At 40.9% G+C, this 13,226-nt stretch overlaps 2 protein-coding genes across 11 annotated transcripts in view; both read right to left on the bottom strand.

Moving 5' to 3' along the window:
- adck1 (aarF domain containing kinase 1) overlaps positions 1-13,226 on the bottom strand; it is a 430,485-nt gene that overhangs the window by 54,812 nt on the left and 362,447 nt on the right. The gene's annotated exons all lie outside the window — the stretch shown is intronic.
- The window catches only part of nrxn3a (neurexin 3a), a 237,633-nt gene that overhangs the window by 29,684 nt on the left and 194,723 nt on the right, over positions 1-13,226 (bottom strand). The window contains exon 1 of one of the 10 annotated variants that reach the window (XM_022217795.2): positions 663-1,579. The exons of 7 other annotated variants lie outside the window; for them this stretch is intronic. In XM_022217795.2, coding sequence (XP_022073487.1) covers positions 663-942 — 280 coding nt within the window. In that variant the 5' untranslated portion in view covers positions 943-1,579. Of the gene's footprint in view, positions 1-662; positions 1,580-13,226 lie in introns of those variants that run through there. 2 more of the 10 variants (XM_022217796.2, XM_022217797.2) reach the window with 2 other exon arrangements.

Raw genomic sequence — 13,226 nt, 5'->3', positions numbered from 1 at the left:
ATATTCCATTAAAAATCAGCCGTTTCCAGCTACAATAGTCATTTACCACATTAACAATGTCTACACTGGATTTATCATTCTTTTCGTGCTATCTTCATTGAAAAAAAAAAGGACATTTCTAAGTGACCCCAAACTTCTGAATGATAGTGTATGCCCCAGTCAAATGTTTCTGACCCCAATCCTAACCAAGTTTCATGCATCTTTAAATATCTAGTCCAATCATATGCATATATTTGATGCATATGATGACATGATCTGACAATGGAATTCATGAGTCTCAGAAATACATCAAAATTATATCTTCCTTTCACTATCACCATTTTACGCTCCCTGTCTGAACTCCACCTCCATTCATCCACTCAGACACACTTCCTCCACCACCAGCCAGTATCTCTATCTTAATCTTTATTATTCATAAAATAAATCTGGTTTAACTCTTCATACTGCCAAATAAACACCAAGTACTGCTATTGACCACTAAACCTCCACTTGTAGGCGGTCAATCGTTCATTCTTCTTATTTCACAACACAACAAAAAACTGTTGACAAAGATTTGGTCTTTAGCTGGAAAAAAAATCAACAATAATCAGCTGTACTCATGTCTTTATTTAGTTGTCGCTGTGGAGTAAATGAGAAAGTGTCCTGGAAGTTGTGCCACTCACCATGAGCACCTTTCAGAGAAGCTGGAGACCTGGAGATGGAGACCGGAGCAGAGGAGCGCTGCCTCGTCAGATGCAGGTGATGCTGCTCAGGGTATAAATACGAGGATCTGGTGCCAGAGTTCTCCAACCTCCCCGATAAGGATGAAATGTGCTTTGCAGATGCAGCAACACATCCCAGAATAAGCCAACCTATCCAGGCGGTCTGATAGACGACGATCAGTCCCAGAGCTGAGCATGAAGCCTTTTTCTTGGGTAAAGGTGAAGCAGCAGTGGGACACATGATGGCTGACAGTTTAAACAGACACAGAGCAGAACCCAGCTGCACAGAACACCAGACTCATGACTGAGAAACTCCAGATACAGTAAAGATCAGCTGTCAGTTCCTGATGTCTCCAGTTCACTGACCTCAGCCCCAGAAGAAAAGAGACAGTCACAGAAGAATATGACTAACCCTCAAACAAATACCCCGTCTGGCCTGTAAGGAGTGGGGATGGATGAACACCTCTTACAGCCTCCTCTGTTCACGACCTGTGGCTGAACACCTGCAGCCATCTCCTCCTGTGTTACCTCCACTCACTCCTCCACCTCACTGCCCATCACTCCATCCTGCTTTCTCCTTTAGATGGACAACTTGAGGCTTTCTTGGAAAAAAAAGGAATTCCAAAGCCACAGAGAAACAGACATCCTTCTCCCGTCTGATCCTGAGATACTTGGTCTTCAAACAGAATTCCAGACATCCACTGGAGCACTTCTGCATTCTCTTCTTGTTGCTTTTTTCAGTTTCAGTTGCAGCAGATTTAAATATCCTTTAACTCACAGAATGTCAGAAACAGAAGAACGTTCTTTGGTTCTGTTTCCTGCAGACCGTCCTGTGATGTGGCTGAGCCTTGCCACACATTGCCTCTCAATGAAGACGGCGGCAATGATCTGGATCCCAGAGCAGCCCAGCATGAGAGATGGAGGGAGGAGGAGGAGAGGGGATGCTCAGGAGGTGGAGGAGAGGTGAAAGACTGCTGGGGAGGATAAGGGAATGTGGAGGCAAATGGGACGATAGAAATAGCAGCCTGCTGTAAATATTGACGGAGGCAGTAAAAAAGAAAACAGAGGAGAAGGAGAGAAGAGCAGGAGGAGGGAGGACACAACTTCAAAAGGCTGAGAGTGTTTTCACTGAGAGTCCAAATGAAAGAGCGGATAAAATACCAGTGACAGCAGGAATGCACAGAGGGAAGAGAGACAGATGATCTGTTCACCGGGAGGAACTCAAACCTTTGACTGGTTTCATATTAAATAACTGTGTCTGACCTTCTCAAGGTCTCATATCAACAATAATCAACACAATTTAACATTTGTGAAATTATCTTCATAGATGTCAAAGAAATGTTTCTTTTTTCGCAAAGAGGACACATTTCCTGTTTATTCTGTTTTATCTTTCGCGTATCCCGCTCACAGCTACGGTACCCTGTATTACACAGACCTCCTGCCTCTTGTCATCATTTCCCATCCTCTAGTTCTGCTTTAAATGATCTCATTCATTAATGGAACTAAAGCAAATCCTTCAGTAGCTTCAGGTTCATCTTCACCAACAATCCCAACACGTTACTGCAGCAAAAACATGAACATAGAAATCTGACAAACCGCAAGAACAACTTCTCTCTGTTCTGAAACAACTCTTCCTACTCTGTGGTAGAGCTCTCCAAGACCAAACCCAACTACTCAGAAATCCCTCCTCTGTCAGACCAGTCTTCACACCGGGTTTATCGCAGGGCTGCTCGACAGTGCAGCGGTTTAACTGGGGTGAAAAATTTTCTGTCTGCAAATTGTGCAACAAAGAGTTTCCTGATCACCTCAGTGTAAAACATGTTGCTGTTAGCAGTAGAGCTAACGTTAGCTACATGTTCACAGAATCCTTTTTTTTCTCACAGGAAAACGCTCCACATCTGAATATCACTACTTCAGACCAACTTGGCGGCTCGGTCACAAACTTTCTTTTTTATTATGAAAACTGTTCATCAAAAAGTTTTTCTGAAAGCATCTGAGGTGAGAAATAATTTGTTGAATCTATCCTTGTTTTAGTTCAACAACAGAGTTTAGACAGTTAATGAAATGTTGTTAAACATCTTAACGTACCTTAACGTTAGCTACCACAGTCCTGGTACCGGCTAACGGTGCAGACATCCCATAATAGACCACTTTAGAAGACATTGAAAGTGTTTGAGTTTACAAAAAGTCTATAAATGTTGAATCTAATCACTATAATGTCACTTTGAGTCTGCAGTAATCTGTGAATGTAGCAGACAGATGAAAAATGCAGATAAATAGAAATGAAACATCTTAGTTGTTTAAGTTCATGTAGATGAATATTCATCCATTCAGTCTCAAACAACATTTATTTGAACTGAAAAACTTTGATTATTGTGTCAAATATTGATATTTGACAAAAATGAGATTAATTAGTTCCAAAGCCTCTAATTAGTTTTTAAAAATTCCATCACGTCCCACCAGTAGTTTAAACTAATAATAATTCAGATACAACTAAAATGAGTGTTTATAGAGCAGTTTTGGTAAATGTAACATCTATGGCAGGAATTTTATCCATCAGTTTATTATTTTAACTAGAAAGCATCAGAGTTCACCAGGAGCTTCCTGACTTCAGCTGCTTCTCAATGTGATTATGACCAGAACAGCTGATGTAATATTCCATGTCACCTGATGTAGTCTGAATCAGAAAACAGAAATGAACAGTTAAGAGTTGAAAGGACGCTTTTATAAATTACTTCAGAGCTGCATGTCTCCCGCTGACTGAGACGAGTCAGGAGCTCTTTGGAATAATCAGATTTGGTATTTTACAAGGATTATTTTTGCTATTTTTTAAAATACAAGCCTCCACAGTGAATGATTATGGGATGCACCATGTGAGCAGTGATCTACAGGTGTTTTATTGAGCATCAGTTCACCTGACAAACCATCAGGAGTGACTCGAGACAAGGAAGCTAGCTGTACATTAATTCATGTAGAGGAGGGATGAGCACATCAGACAGAGTCATGCACAATGTCGACTAACTTACCTAAACTACATTCTATTACTCCCCCAAGGAATGCAGCGGAGCTATGTGACAACTGGTGTTGGTTTGTCTGTCTGTCTGTCAGCAACATTACTCAGAAACAGATCTGGATGAAATTTTCAGGGAAGGTCAGAAATGACACAAGGACCAAGTGATTAGATTTTGGCAGTGATACAGCTTATAGTCTGGATCCATGGATTTGTTAAAGATTTCTGCATCATTGCCAGATAGCGGCACGGCGTCACTGTAACCATGACAACAAGTGAACACTACATCAGCTGATTGTGATCCTACTACAAATCCACCTCTGAGGACTTATCAGGACTTATCCATCAGAAATGATCCAAGGAACAACTGATTAAACTGTGGGAGTGTTTCTGAGTCCCATCAGTTCCTGCCGCCCGCTCACGTTATCCGGTATCCATACATAACATACACATGCAGAACACACGCCTGTGCTCAGCGCAAGGTCATTGTGGGTACATCTATATTAAATGGATACATTCTGTGTTGCTGTGATTTGTGATCTGAGGGCTTTTCTAGTTTGCTGTGTTTCAGTCCTTTATCAAACAAACTACTGTCAGTAGCTTGGGTGGGAACAGTTTGGCCAGGAAGCTGATTTTAATTTAATGCAGATAAAGAAGTTTCTGCTAATAATTCTAACAGTAATGTTTGCCTCGCCACAGCACAGGGACGTACAAAAGGAAAGAAATACAGCACATCTAAAAAGGGTTGAAAGCCCATAACCGAATAGGTTGAACACCTTGAAAACAGCCCAGCAGACTCTAAGAGGCGGTCATTTATCAACACGGCTGTGTTCAGACCCATTAGGCCCACAAACCACCGCTTCACTGAACACAGCTGGAATCAGGCTCAGAGCTTCATGCTCTGCAGTATCCAGACAAATATGTGGATTTGGAGAAATGAAACACAATTTAAGTCTAATCATAAACATGATAACAACTGCTAACATCATCAGTACAATCAAAGCCTGACAGGGCAACCAGTAACATAATACCAGACAATAATATAACAGTTATGGACATTTTAAATGTCATAAAGCCAGTAATGTAATAACTTGCCTATAATGTAATAAGCTGTTATGTTTGTGGTTGGTTATTACGTGAATTAGCATTACATTTTTTAAGAAAAAGTCCTCTGTAAATGTAATAACTGCAGCCAATAATGTAATAATACAGAAATAGGACTGCATTTCATGGAAATAAAAGATTTTTTTGAGCAATTTTTTCATCAAAAATTGATCTAGTAGACGGCATGGTCACCATATTCAATCAGGTTCCACGTAGCTCTCACTCTCCTTAGTTATGGTTGTAAGATTATATGCTGTAAAAAATCTTTGTGCAGAATTTTCTTAGATATGTAAATTCAATATTTCATATCTGTGGGATGCTACATTGTCAAATGAATTTATTGTGTTTTTTTCTTGGTAAACATTTCATTAAAACATTTTTTCAAACATTTCTTGAGGAAAAACGATTCAATCCTCACTTAGAGCCGTATTTAAATCACTGGACTGGAGCTGTAATGGCACTGAAGAGTATTCTGGACATGATGAACTAAAGGGAAAACATCAACATAAAGCTGACATTTCTTACAGTAAATGTCCTGAACTTTGTACGTTACAGAGAAGAATCCAGGCTTTCATCAGGCTGCCCTTTAAATAACTGGTGTATGTGTGAACTTAGAGCTTCAGAATACTAAAGGAACATCATCTTCTGTCTAGTTCTGGGCTCTCTGATAGAGAACAGAAGAAATGCAGTCCTATTTATGTATTATTACATTTTCAAGAGGTGTCCAACATGTGGCCTGCGGGCCAAAACCAGCCCTCCAGAGGGTCCGATCCGGCCCACAGGACGACTTTGTAAAGTTTTAAAATTACAGAGAAGACATTAACTGCAGATTGTAAATTTATAAAATTATAAATTTAAAATAATTTTTAGACCATGACAAGTTGTTTGGATCATAAAGTAAAATATTAGATTGTTCTTTGTTCTTTTGTCATGTTGTTTCATTTTTGTAATACTTTGTCTTTTTTTGTCTTTTTTAAAGTTAAATCCTCTCTGGTTCAGTTCCATATGACTAAATGTTGTGTTCCTTTGTTGACACTCTGTGATCTGGAAGTTGTAATGTTTAAATGATAAACTGAGGCTGAATGCTGATGAAACTGAACTTATTTTCTTAACAAATTTCAGTTTATTTATAATGTTTTTTAAAAAGACAATTCCTTAAATGTGAATATCTTCAAAACATACTTTTTTGCACTAAAACAAAGAAAACATTTGGAGTTTGACATCCCTGCAAAAACGTGATAACTTATTATATTATTGGCAAAATGTTATCTTTTTGGCACGTTATTACACTACTGGCTTTATTACGTTTAACAAGGCAAACATTATTATGTCATTGGTTGCTACAGGGTGTTAAAAACCATCTAAAAAAAGTTATGTGCATTTTTTTCTTTATTTTTAATTTTATTTACAAAGTTTGGATTGTTCTTCAGTATGTCCACTGTTTTACAGAAGGTATTGTCTCTCTTCACTGTAGAAGCTCACAGTGCTGTAAATAAGCTTATTTATCTTATTTATCAACACACATGTAAAGTTACACAACTTAGAACTACTAGTGAAACTATTCTGACTTGTGTTTAGACTTGGGCTGGTGTTATGTGTATAGAATATGTTTCTGGAATATATTTGGAGCTACATCTATTAAGATGTGGCCATGCTGTTATGAATGATAAATCTGTGAGACTGCCAAACATTTTGAGATGACCTTCATCTGTAGGTGGGAGACATTAAAAGTCTTTATTCTCTGTGACAGACTCCAAATCTTAATCCATTCTGATTCCTGAGGTGATGGGAATTTTGAAACTCGACGTTGTAGCTGGAATGTCTTTGACTCTTCCTTAGCCCGAGGCCATAAAGTGTGGAAGCCGAACATAATATAAAACCAATCATCCAGCTGTTCATTGTGAAGCAGACTGAAAACCACACGTAATACTAACATGAACACACTCTTTTTTTCTTGAGTGTTTGTTTTGAAGCACATATTGCAGCAAAGTTTGTTAAGATGCACACGGAATTTGGAAATATGAGAATGCATGGAACCTGAAAAAGAAATAACTCATTCAATAGCATTTCAAAATGTTGCATCATTTCATTTCACCCTGGTCAACAGAGTGGTTGAAGTTATTTCACAGAAGTAGGTTTAACATGGCAGTGGAGTCATGCATCACAGCGTACATGAATGTGTTCATACATTGCTGTGTTTGTTTTCAAGTAGCAATTTTTAAGTAAAACTTAATGACTGTAAAGTAGCCTTCACATTGTCATTAACTAAGACGTAACATTTACTTCTCCAAATGCTGTTTTTCTCTGTTTCACTACAAAGACATCCTGTTGGACCATCAGGCTTTAGCTATTAGCCACAGGTTTACTTTAAAATGACGTCATTGTTAATGAATAAAATTGAGAAGAATTGGCAGCATAACTGTGATTTTACTGTGATTTTTCATTGTTTATTCACAAGCCTTTCCAGATCACTGGGATGTAACCCCCGTCACCACCAAACCAGCAGCGTGGAGTTCTAAGCTGCTGAACATCAGTGTTGGTTTAACGTTCCTGAACATCCTGGTGGAGCACAACTGTTACTGAAAAATATCTAGAATTTTGGTGACGAAAACATGTAGCTTAATCACCTATGATGGTGCCAGGATAATTAATATCGGCTGCATTAAGTTTCTGTTATCCACAGCAGTTAGTCTCACCCGTCCAAACGCAGCAGGTTCATGTTCCAACTTTAACTGCAGAGAGCTTTACTACGACACCATGAACACACAGGACAGTTTCTCTGAAGAAATCATCTGCAGTCAGTCTTTAATTCAGACTGAACACAAACCGCTGTGCTAATGTATGTCATACTGCATCGTTTCTTTGCTGTTCATGTCTATGTGGCGCTCATCAGGATCTCGAGGTGCAGTCAGGGTGAGGAGGGTGTCCGGTCTGGGGACCTCAGGATCGAGGCTCTGCTTTTTGCAGATGATGTGGGTCTGTAGGTTCCTCAGACCTTCAGCAGCACTGGCGTGATTTGCAGACAAGTGTGAAGTGGTGGGGACGTAGACCCGAACCTCCAAGTCCAAGGTCATGGTTTACTGCTGGAAATCAGTGGATTGCTCTCTGGGTTGGGGGGAGTTCAAGTATCTCTGGATCATATCCATGAGTGATGGGAAAATGGAGCGAGGGGCGGACAGGAGGATCGATGTGGCAGCAGCAGTAATGAAAGCATTGTACTGAACCTTCGTGGTGAAGAGGAAGCTGAGCCTGAAGGAGAAGATCTCAGTTTACCATCCATCTACGTTCCAACCCTCACCTATGGTCATGAGCTCTGGGTAGTGACCCAAAGAATGAGATCACAGATACAAGCATCTGAAATGAGCTTCCTCTGTAGGGTGTCTGGGCTCAGCCTTAAAGATAGGGGAGAAGATCAGACATCCGAGGGAGCTCAGAATAGAGCTGCTGATCCTTCACCTCTAAAGGAACCAGTGGAGGTGGTTTGGACATCTGATTCAGATCCTCCAGGGAGACTTCCTTTGGAGGTTTTCTGAATAGATCCTCCTGAGAGAAGACCTCGGGGTAGAACCAGAACCCTCTAGAGGGATTATATATCTCATCTGACCTGGGAACGCCTTGGGATCCCCCAGGAAGAGCTGGAAAGTGTTGCTGGGAGGAGGAACATCTGGAATGACCTACTTCATCTGCTGCCTCCATGACCCGACCCCGGATAAGAGGACAAACATGGATGGATGGATGGATGGATGGATGGATGATGATGGATGGATGGATGGATGGATGTATGGATGGATGATGGACAATGATGGATGGATGGATGGATGCATAGATGGATTAATGGATGGATGGATGGATGGATGGATGTTCAATACAAAACTAATCTTTGCCCCATCCATCCATTCTCTATACACCGCTTTATCCTCACTGGGGTCGTGGGGGGTGCTGGAGTCTATCCCAGCTGACTCGGGCGAAGGCAGGGGACACCCTGGACAGGTCACCAGTCTGTCGCAGGGCTACATATACAGACAACAATCACACTCACATTCACACCTACGGGCAATTTAGAGTGATCAATTAACCTCAGCATATTTTTGGACTGTGGGAGGAAGCCGGAGTGCCCGGAGAAAACCCACGCATGCACAGGGAGAACATGCAAACTCCATGCAGAAAGATCCCAGGCCCACCCCGGGATTTGAACCGGGGATCTTCTTGCTGCAAGGCGAAAGTGCTAACCACTACACACTGTGCAGCCCAATCTCTGCCCCAATTTTACCCGATTAACACGACAAAATAGAAAGAAGGAAAACTGATGAATAGTTACCCTAGACCTAGAACACATAGAGTTATTGTGCCCATCTTTATATTGTCAGTAAAATGACATGTTTTTTGTTTGCAAGAAGTTTTTTTTTTAATTAACTAAGCTTACATCTCATAAATCAGTGGGAGAAGATAGCTATAATCTCTGTTCCTTTTGGTTTTGAACATCCATTTTGCAATGATAATATTCGTTAATGACCCTAATTAAGATAGTGTTCTTAGTTGTTGTTCTTTTTTTATCTCCCCTTTAACAAAAAAATACAAGGAAATGCAAGAATCATTGTTTCACAATGAGAAATTCAGTGTCACCTGATCTGAAGAGGGACCAGGGTGACAGGGAAGAAAGAAAACAAACAAAATTAAGAGTAATAAATGAAAAGAAAAGTACTGCCAAAGAAGAGCAGCTTTTATTGTCAAGCCATTCCTGGTCTTGAAAATACATTCTTTGTTTTCGGTGAAGTTTATGTGTCGGGAACGTCCTTGGTTTTGTCTGTGTGAAATAATCAAAGGACGTCCTCTGCTTTAAAAACAAGATAATTCAGGGCCGGTCAAGATCTCTGAGGTGGCTGTTGATACAAGCACAACAGTTCCATTAAAGGAAAATTAAGAGCCACAAAGACAGAGCCTCAGCAGGAATATACAGCACAGCCTGTCACATTAACATAAAGCATGGCCCTCAGGAATTATTAGCCTCCCTAATCTCAGGAACACTCAGACGCAGCACTGCTCTGTTCAAATGACCTGTCCACTGTGATGCATGGCTGTTTTTCTCCACCTACTGAAGAACTCCACCCACACCCACACATTCTTTATTTCTTGCTCTCCTGCTTTTCTTTTTTTTTACCTCTTACACCAGATTTATGCAGGTGGAACAGTGAGGGGCAAAGATTACGCAAACAACAGCCAAAGTCGACCAGGAAGGTGAAGGTCAACAAACACATTATCCTCCACTTATCAACGGCGTATTAACGCAGCTCATTCCCTCCTGCATTACACAGAGACACACCGGCTCGCATCACACTCTCCTTCTTCAACCCCGTCTATCTGCTCCACCCAGAGACGGAGTAAAATGCTGACAAGAATAGAATGGCATTAAGCTTTATCTTCAAACTGCTGCCATCCTGCCGCCCTGAGACCCATCGCTGGTCGTGGATTAAAGTCGGAGCGACCGTGCAGCTTTACGGCGTGCGCTGGGTTCTGGTGGTTGGGGTAGGGGTGCTGAGGTTAGGGGATCAATGGGAATGATCTAGCACACAGCAGGGCAGATATAAAGACCAGTGAAGGGGAAAATAGGCTCTCTGTCACCCCGCCGATTGCTCTGATTGCCTGCCAGTCTGCTCACTCGTGACCAGCTGGTCCACCCCATCCATGTCCAGCGAGTACCTGTAGACCCCCAGTAAGAACCCCCCAGCAGACCAGACAGGACAACATGCAGCCTGTCTGTCTCTCACACCAACCAGCGTGTCCAACTGCTTAATCTCAGGACTGAACACAGCTAAAGCTACATTCTGTGGCTTTCGTTTACATACCCGGAGCTTCTGAGGGATCAATATCTGTCTGACTATCACTGTTAAATTTGCTGTGGTTTTTCAGATCTGGCTGCTACTGTTCTGGCCTCCAGCATGACCATGAAACTGGATATAGAAACTGAGGGAGGAAGTGCTGCTCTAAAAATGTCAACCCTGAAAATTTTGTCCAAGTTACATCAGTTCAGCCGACAATAAGTACCTCGAACCAGAACTCATCTACCAAACTACACCTACTGTCGTCATAGAAAGCCATAAAGAAGGCCCAGAACAGACACCATGACAGGAGAGAGTGTGAGTATGTCGTCATACGATGAGCTACACTACTGCTTTAATGGAAGTGACTCATTTTTCAAAACAAAGTTTTAAGGATGAAGATTCTTCTCTCAGTGGACGCATCGTATTCTGGGGAAACATCCCCAGCAGAACAAATCAGTGCTTTATCATTTTTTATGTTTTTTTTAATCAGTGCTGGCAGTGTGGCAGGAGGAATGGCTATGGTGTTCAATCCACTTTGATCAGGACTGGAATATTTCACAACTATTGCAAGCTACACATTACACATTTAAAACATCATCATTTAAAAATGACAGACGCTACCTGTCAAAAGTTTGGGGTCACTCAGAAATGTCTTTATTTTAAAAGCAGTTTTTTTTCAATGTAGAAAACATGAAATGAATGATAAATCCAGTGTAGACATTGTTAATGTGGTAAATGACTATTGTAGCTGGAAAGGGCTGATTTTTAATGGAATATCTCCATAGGGGTACAGAGGAACATTTCCAGCAACCATCACTCCTGTGTTCTAATGCTACATTGTGTTAGCTAATGGTGCTGAAAGGCTCATTGATGATTAGAAAACCTTTGTGCAGTTATGTTAGCACATGAATAAAAGTGGGAGTTTTCATGGAAAACATGGAATTGTCTGGGTGTTACAGGCGAAATTAGAATCCAGGCAGATTTTAAATCCGCCTAGGCAAAATTAGAATTTTGATTTCACCCAGGCTAGATTGAAATTTGAAGGGTTTTGAATGTGATATACTCTGTTAATGTAATTATTTGCTTTCCCTAAAATTATGTACCTTGAAATTTGGTTTTAGATACAAGGTAAATAATTACTTTAGAAGTAGTGTCAAATTTTGTCCTCAACACTTGGCAAAATAAACAGGGAAAAAAAATATGTTGTCAAAGTATAGTTTCTGGGTTGTGTTTTTCATATACTGTATACCAAAATCCTGTTAGAGAGTTAGGGTTAGGGTCATTCTTTCTAATATACAGGCTATTGATATATCAAGATTGAAATCCGTACAACCACCATGGTAATTCTGCCTAGGCGGATTCTAAATCTGCCTGGGTTCTAATTTGGCCTGTGACATATATATAAAGAATAATCATCTAATACTGATTGTTGTCTGTTATCTGTATTATAATCTGTATTTTATGTTTTGTTACATTTTTTTTGCAACATATGTCATAGCGTACTCTATATTTAGTTAAGTCAAAACAGTGCAGATAAACTTGTCTGGAACCTGTAGTTCCTCCCAGACAACCACATGGTCTCTACCAGGATCTCATGATGTTTTGCAGATATCTCGGCATGGATGAAAAAACTCCACCTTCAACTCAACCTCTCCCAGACTGAGCTCCTTCTCCTCCCAGCCAGTCCCTCTATTCAACAAGAAACCAACATCTAGCTGCAATTAACCCAACTCAGACCCACAAAGTCCGACAGAAGCCTGGGTCTCATGATGGATGACCAGCTAACCTCCAAGGCTCATTGTCCTCTGCTGCTCAGTTGTGTCAATTTTTCCCGAGGAACATCGGGAAGATCAGACCCTTCCTGTCTGAACATGCAGCTCAGCTCCTGGTCCAGGTCTCTAATATCACCATCCACTGCTGCAGCTCCTTACTGGAGGCCTCCCTTCATGCAGGTCAAACCTCTGCAGATGATCCAGAATGCAGCAGAACGTCTGGTTTCCATCCAGAAACAGCTCATGTCACCCCACTGTTTAGATCACTTCACTGGCTTCCAGCTGATGTCAACATTAAATCCAAAACTCTGACTCTTGCATTCAGAACAACAATAAAAACATCTCCTCCTACCTGAACTCTCTCATCCAGGTCTACACTCCTTCCATCTCACTACACTCAGCCAACAAAAGCTCCTGATCCAACCTCCAGAACAGGGCCGGTCCATAGCTGGACTGTTCTCCTCTGTGGTTCCCCGGTGGTGGAACGAGTTACCAAACTCTGTTCCATCTGCAGAGTCTCTCTCAGTCCTTAAGAAAAGACTAAAACCAGCTCTTCACTCAACACATTTGCACTTGACAGACTAAAAATAAAAATAAAAGTCCTATTCTGTCTGCACTTCCTGTAGACACCATGGTCCTATTATCACACCTGAACTTGTTTTATGGCTCTTGTCTGGGTTGTTTTCTCCTGACTAGATCTCTGCTTATGTTGGATCTACTCAGATGTACATCGCTTTGGATAAAAAATGAATCTGTAGAATAAACTTGACATATTAGTCACACAACAGTTGCTGTAGAAATTCAGGGTAATTTCTTTAAA

This window comes from Acanthochromis polyacanthus, chromosome 1 (genome assembly GCF_021347895.1).
Source record: "Acanthochromis polyacanthus isolate Apoly-LR-REF ecotype Palm Island chromosome 1, KAUST_Apoly_ChrSc, whole genome shotgun sequence".
Lineage (NCBI taxonomy): Eukaryota > Metazoa > Chordata > Actinopteri > Pomacentridae > Acanthochromis > Acanthochromis polyacanthus.
This window is presented reverse-complemented; position numbering and strand designations above follow the sequence as displayed.